The 7,177-nt window shown below is 32.2% G+C and overlaps 1 protein-coding gene across 1 annotated transcript; it reads right to left on the bottom strand.

Moving 5' to 3' along the window:
• Positions 1 to 1,152: 1,152 nt before the first annotated feature.
• Positions 1,153 to 2,122, bottom strand: LOC112520918. The gene has a single exon (XM_025129544.1). The coding sequence runs from the start codon at positions 2,050 to 2,052 to the stop codon at positions 1,267 to 1,269; it is 786 nt and encodes a 261-aa protein (XP_024985312.1). The 5' UTR covers positions 2,053 to 2,122; the 3' UTR covers positions 1,153 to 1,266.
• Positions 2,123 to 7,177: the final 5,055 nt, after the last annotated feature.

A 7,177-nucleotide genomic window follows, 5' to 3' on the forward strand; every position in this document is an offset into this window, starting at 1 on the left:
ATATAAGCTAACTTTATTGACCTCTATTTTTTGGTGTCTTAGTGATAGGTTGGAGATGAAAACACTTCTATTTTTATGTTTTAATGTTGGGTTGGAGTAGGGACGGTGATTTGCCTTGACCCGGTGGGCAATCTTGTTCACTTTGATCCGAACGGAGACAGGGATTCCTCACTAAACCGGGTCCCTGGATGAAGGCCGGGGATCCTAGTAGGCTCAAACCGGGGTTGGGAACGGAGACAAGTAACGTATCCCCCGACCCATCTCGTACCCAGTATATAATTTAATTAGTTTATTTTAATAATACATATATTATGTAGATTATTTATTTTCTAAAATTAGGTTTTTAGTTTAACAATTGATTTGAGAATTGAGACACTCCAAACTCCATGAGACCATGACCGGTCGACCACTTCTTCACGTAATCAAGTTCAGTATTCACTTTACCAGCACAACAGGGTCGGGGATCGGGTCTAGAACCAGGAACGGGGGTTTGACCAGAAAAGAAACCACGGATGGGATCCTAATCCCCGTACCCACTTGGGACCAAGGTTGGGGCCAAAGGCCGTTAATAGAAACCAGGGGGGCAAGGATTGTGAAACCCTCCCCGTTGTCATGCATAGGTTGGAGATGTCCTTAGGGGTAAGTTCATCTCAAAACTTTACATATTCTGAGAACCCAAGAACCATCTATTTTATATAGTATTAATGATAAATAACATAATAGATATTCATGATATATGTCGTGACATATTTAATAGTAAATAGTATCTATAGATAAAATTAATTAAAATAATCATTTATACCGGTTGGTTTCATCTTTTAACCATTTATTTTACAAGGTTTACCAAAATAGTCTTGGATCCGTAATTTAATTTTTTTTACGGACCTGTGGAAAAATGTAAAAATTTTTGCAGACAAGAGCAGAAAGTGTAATTTTTTGTCTTTTGCTCCATTGCACGCATGGTGTTTGCAGACCTATAACTATTTTGGTAAACTTAAAGAGAAAATAAACAATACTAATAATGGTTATTTTAATAAATTTCCTAATTTATAATTATTCAAAATTATTTATGATGAATATTACATAAAACATCGACTCTTGTATATTCAAATATTTAAATTTACTAAATAAACTTGCAAATAAGAAAAGATGTTTTGAATTTGCAAATAGGAAAAGATCTGACGAAACGATATTTACAATAAATAAGGATTGAATTGGGTTACAGTATTAGATGAAGGGAAACAAAATTGGGTTTTACGAGATAATCTAGAATGGGAATTTGTTCCCCTTTCCATTGACATTTGTGAAGAACCCTACTAGACCTTGCCTGTACGGTAGATATGATTTCCTCTTACCGTCTTCACGCTTAGCTCTTTGTTGCACGTAGAACAATTCATGAATCGACGGTTTAGATTTGCCGGAAACTATGGAGACTTCTCCGGATTTCCTTTTTTGTTTCGGAACCTCAACCTTCTTAGGAGTCAACAACACCATCGGCTCCTTCCCTTCGCTGTTGCTCCGCCGGAGTAAATCCCTGATTCTCCAACGTTTTGATCCCGATCCGGTAGAACTGCTTTTTTTACATTTGCTAAGAGGCGATGATCCGATATCCATTTTAGGTCTCCACGCACAGAAGACTCCAGGAGCTTCACTTTCCGATTCGTCCGCTTCCGACGATGACGAAGATGCAGATTCTTCCCGTTCGGTGATAAACAATTTCTCCAACGAAGCCGAACAAGCATCTTCCTGATCATCATCAACCTTTCCTTGTACAGCCTCACGATCTCCCTCATCTTTAACCAGTAGATCACGGTTGAAAAGAGGAAAAACCACGCGGCCTTCGGAAGCTGCATCTCGGACTGAAACTTGTTCATCATCGAGCACCAATGAGAACTCAAAATCCTCTTCACCAACATCATGAAATCGAGCAACCTGTTCTTGCAGTAATTGACTACTCACTCTAGTGGCAGCCGTAGAGGCTAGACTATCAGAAGAGTAGCAATTAAAGCTCGGACAGAACCCTAAATCATCTACTTGTCCCTGATTTTGCATTCTTGCTGTTGCAGGAATCCCAAAAACTAATGAAGATGAAATTGATGTTTGAATAACAGAGAAAATTAAGGTGAATGAGAGAAGGGATTTGGTAAGCAGGGAAATTTATAGGGGGGGTTGGGAATGGAGGAGGTGCTTTTGGGGCGCGTGAGGTTTACAATAAAAACAAAATCTCGTTTGCACCTTCTACGGCCTAAAATAGTAACATCTTATGCATAAAATACTTTCTGCCTATAAAAAATACACTTTTACTATTGTATTATTATTAATATATTAATAGCAAATATAAACTAAAAACATATAATAAGTTATTTATCATAAGTCAGGTGTTTAAAGTGTTATTGATAAAAACAAAATATAACAACTTTTATTATTTAAACAAGCAAATATGTATATGTTATATATCACAAAAATAATATATATATATAAGGGCTATATATCACAATATGATACCTTTTGTAAAGCAATGAAAATAACAAAAATGCACATTATGATACATTTCATAAAACAAAGAAAATATATCGTGATACACGTGAAACATTGTGAATGTTATTACTAAGATACACTTCAATTCATAAACGTCTTTAAAATACGATGTATATTACGTAATTGATATACTAGGTAACTAATTTTAATTAAATATTTCCTTATAAAAAAGTTAATTAAATATTCTCATTAGTTGTCAAAATAAAATTACTATATTACCTCTTTTAACTTATTTAAGAAATATCCTTAAATATCTCAAACGAGTGGTTCACATTGGATCTCATGGTTACCACAAACAAAACAATTCTCATTTAATTAGGCTCATATATATATAAATATATATATATATATATGTGTGTGTGTGTGTGTGTGTGTGTGTGTATTATCAACTGATAATATTAATCAAAAAACTTATTTTCATTATAAGCAAAACATATAGACAACGGCTTCTGTTTTTTTGTTAACCACCAGATGAAGGTTTACGTTTTTTTAGCCATTAGATAAAAAATAACTCATTTAAAAGGATACAAGTCATCTTGAAAGTTATAACGACAAATTGAACTCATAAACATTAATTAAATAGCAAGATTAGAAGAAAGAAATGGTCGATAAAGGTTAATCGATTGAGAAACGCCGTTGTTGATGGTTTGGAAGAATAATAAGAGGCAAATAAGAGGTTGATTTACCTCTAACCAGATAAAAGAACAATAAGACATAAATGTCTCTGAAAAATTGGAAAAAAACAAACAGTCTGAATAGCCATAACTCTTAACGAACCAGACATAAGAGGGTGATAAAAGTTTTTTTTATAAAAAACAAACAAGGCCTAAGACTCATTATGAATCGATGTCATCTTTCTTTTTTGAACTTTTGAAACTATCACATGATACCTCATGTCCACTTAATTCGTGTAATCAGTATCATCTCATGTAGCATGTTCATTAATGGCTTCCTTCTTTTTCTACTAGCTCTTTTGAAATATCTATACGATTCACTGAAACACCCTATCACATATTATTTTACGCTTCTTTTTTTTGAACTAACAATCAGTGGGATGTTCAACACTTTCACATTAGGTAGCGAGCCAATGATATCATATGAATGTTTCCCATCATTTTTACATTATTTTTTCACTTTTCCTATAATTTATAACATTGAATTTTGTACTGATTGGTTTCATTTACAAACATAACCATTAGAGGTGGTTTCATTTACAAACATAACCATTAGTACAAATCATATAAACCAATATTATTCGTTCATCTAGTATAACAAGTATATGTTTCAATGGATATTTCGATTGTTTTCTAATACAAAAAGTTGATTATAAACCACAAGGGTGGTGCCTGATTGGTTTGAGCTTGACTCCGAAAGTCAAAATTACCAAAAGATCCCAGATTCAAATCCAAAGAGAAATAAAAATCCCTTTGTGGCCACGGAGGTTCACATGCGGTGACTCCGGACTATCTGCAAAGCAGGTGGTCGTTCTGGGATTAGTCGGCTCGCATAGCGGGTTGAATATCCAAGTTAATAAAAAAAAAGTTGATTATAATAAATGAACTTTAATAATTTTCATAAATATCTAAAATATAATAAATTAATTGATCATTTCTATAAATATCTTAATTAATTGATTTGTATGGTTTGACCCATATTTTTTTTCCAAGTGATGCCATAATTTGACCATACAAAATATCCATCTTTTCATAATGTTAGTATAGATCTGTTGGTAGGTTCCTTGTCCTTACATAAAAGAGACACATGTTTCAATCCTATCTATATATATTTTTAAAAACACAAAAGGTATATAAAAAAACAACAAATTTAACAACAATGAGACCTAAACTCAGACCTTTTCTGTAAAAGCAAAAGCATTGACAATCCTCATTCATTAAAGTCTTATATTAACATTTCAATTTTAAAAACTAATTGGTGGCATACAACAAAACAGTACGGTAACACCCTTCGAAAACGTAATTTTTCCCCTTACGATAGAAGTATAAAACAGCGATCCGTGCCACCATTTCATTTCATGTGGATCTGTTTCGTTACTAATGATCGGATTTGTAAAAAATTTATTCTCTATATTTATAATTATACATAGATATTGGGGGTAAAATTAATATTGGTATTGAAACCAATTTTCTTTGTTTTTAGGTGTGTCGCTTTCTTTTTTATTAAAGGTTGTGGCTTTAATAAACGTAACTTAAGTCGCACGCTTCTTGAAGGCCAAGTTCACACGTGTGTGTGTGTATGTATGTAAGTTGGCCCGCGTCTCTGCCACTATATCCATGGGCAACAAAAAGTGACTAGTTGCGTCTTTAAATACTTGTACCATGTGCATTCATTGCTGTACTTTATTCAACGCAAATGGAAAATACCCAATTTTACAATACTAGTACTATCTATTTAATTAATTAAGGGTCCACCCTATACTTAACCATGCATCCAAATTGTAACCCATCCTAATCGAAATTGATTCAAATAGTTATTTCATCATCTTAATCATAAAAGTGGTGTCTGATTGGTTTGAGCTTGACTCTAAAGATCAAAAGTATCAGGAGGTCACATGTTCAAATCCAATGAGGAATAAAAATCCCCTTGTGGTCACGAAAATTCAAATGCGGTGACTCCGGCCTATCTGCAAAGCAGGTGGTCGCCCTGAGATTAGTCGGCTCGCATAGTGGGTTGGATATCCAGGTTAATTTAAAAAAAAGTTATTTAATCTATTTCAATTGGTTTTCTAGTCATTTATCTCCTGAATTTATCCAAATGTTACTACGTCAGCAATATTCATATCTGCAATATCGCAGACCTGGTTAAAAGACCAGAAAAAAATCAAATTCCACCACCTTAGCAAGTGACCCAGTCACAATTGTGGATTGTGTACCTATGTTGAATATGATTTTTTTATGTTTTTTTAACCAGGTCCGCAATATTGTAGATGTAGATATTGCGGACATGGTGATAATTAGGTAAACCTGAGAGAGAAATGACTAGGAAACCAATTTAAATTGGTGAAATGACTATTTGAATCAATTTCTCCAATTTATAACCATCATATCATACACACTTCAAAGCTACACAGGAGCATACGATAACACAGATTATTGTTTTATGGTTCCATCGTAGATTGTAATAAAAGAAGAATTACATTTATAAAGAATGTGATCGTATTGTTTTGTTGGGTGAACTATATATTTATTGAAACTAAACCATTGGCGTAAGTTTTTTAATGGTGGACTTTGAGAAACTTTACTACCTTTATGCAAAAGGATCGAGCTTGAGTATATTTTTGTCAAAATTTATAATTTTTAGCTTAAAATATGGATTTTCTAACGGGAAATTAATTAAAATAATTATTTTCAAATTTTGGATTCATTTCTTTGCCATTTCTCTCACAATATTTCAGAAATGTCACTACCTCCACAAGTAGCAGCTCTTCAACTTGCGAATAGGTCAAAGTGTAAAAAAAGAAGAATCTGAATCAGTTCCACAAATGCAGGGATCAAATATGTAAAATAGTCCCAACAATTCGGCAAGTGCGGAATACCTTTATCTAAATTACAAATTTGGTCCCTACACTTGGAAAACTGGTTGAGAAACTTTTCTTTTACATTTTGACCCCTTCATATATTGAGAAGGTGCCACTTACAAAAGTATTGATATTTTTGAAATTTGGGGAGAGAAATGGCTAAGAGATGAATTAAAAGCATGAAAATAACTATTTTTATTAATCTCTCTTTTTTAATACACCTTTAGTTTTTCTTTAAATTTGAAGACATGACTCGAACACAAGTTTATTTTATACAAACAATAAATCAACCGACAAATATACACCAGTTTTTGAAGAATTTTTTTGATAGACGTTGTTTCTTAAAGTCAGATTGTATCACCACTTAAAATCTCTTACGACTTTCATCCTTGATCATACATAATTACTTGTAACCTGCGGTAATTGAAAAAACAAAATGTCTATTTGGTTTAAGACCAAAGTATATGAAATGGATGGCAAATTTTGGTTTGGATGAATGAGGTGATTTTACAATGGGTTGAAGTCAAATTCAATTAAGACGGTCTCCTTTTTCTCATGTAAAACTTGACTTTTTATAAAGCTTGATCCACTTCCCTTTTCCATTTTCACAAATCACACCAAAAGTTTATTAATGTTATCTTTTCAAAAGATATCAATATCTTTTATATCATTTAACTTTTTTTATTATCATAAGTCTTTAAACATTTTTTGAACCAAAAAAATATGGAAAAAGTCTAAAAGGCTTTATTGTTTGGAATGATCAAGTTATTGGATAATTTTTTGAAACAAATAGGTTATTGGACATTACAAAATCTGTTAAATAAATTCTTGGACTTTTTAAAACCTGTTAGATACACCATTATGACCTATAAAACTGATTAATGTGATTAAATAATGAAAAAACCTGGAAAAAAATCAATGAACTTTCATATTTTCAACGATCAAGTCTCTAAACATTTTTTGAACAAAAAAAAAATACTTACATATATATATATATGAAACAAATTTACTAAAAAAATACCTACAATTAAAAAAGATTATTGATGAAATATATTTTGATTAATAATAAAAAATATTTTGTCAGTGATTTTCTAAATTAAAAAA

The sequence above is a fragment of the Cynara cardunculus genome, assembly GCF_001531365.2.
Source record: "Cynara cardunculus var. scolymus isolate 2C chromosome LG 1, CcrdV1, whole genome shotgun sequence".
Classification (NCBI taxonomy): Eukaryota; Viridiplantae; Streptophyta; class Magnoliopsida; order Asterales; family Asteraceae; genus Cynara; species Cynara cardunculus.

What these genes read in the sequence shown, in the direction of transcription:
- LOC112520918 (XM_025129544.1), bottom strand. Translation starts at nt 2,052, where the DNA reads ATGCAAAATCAGGGACAAGTAGATGATTTAGGGTTCTGTCCGAGCTTT.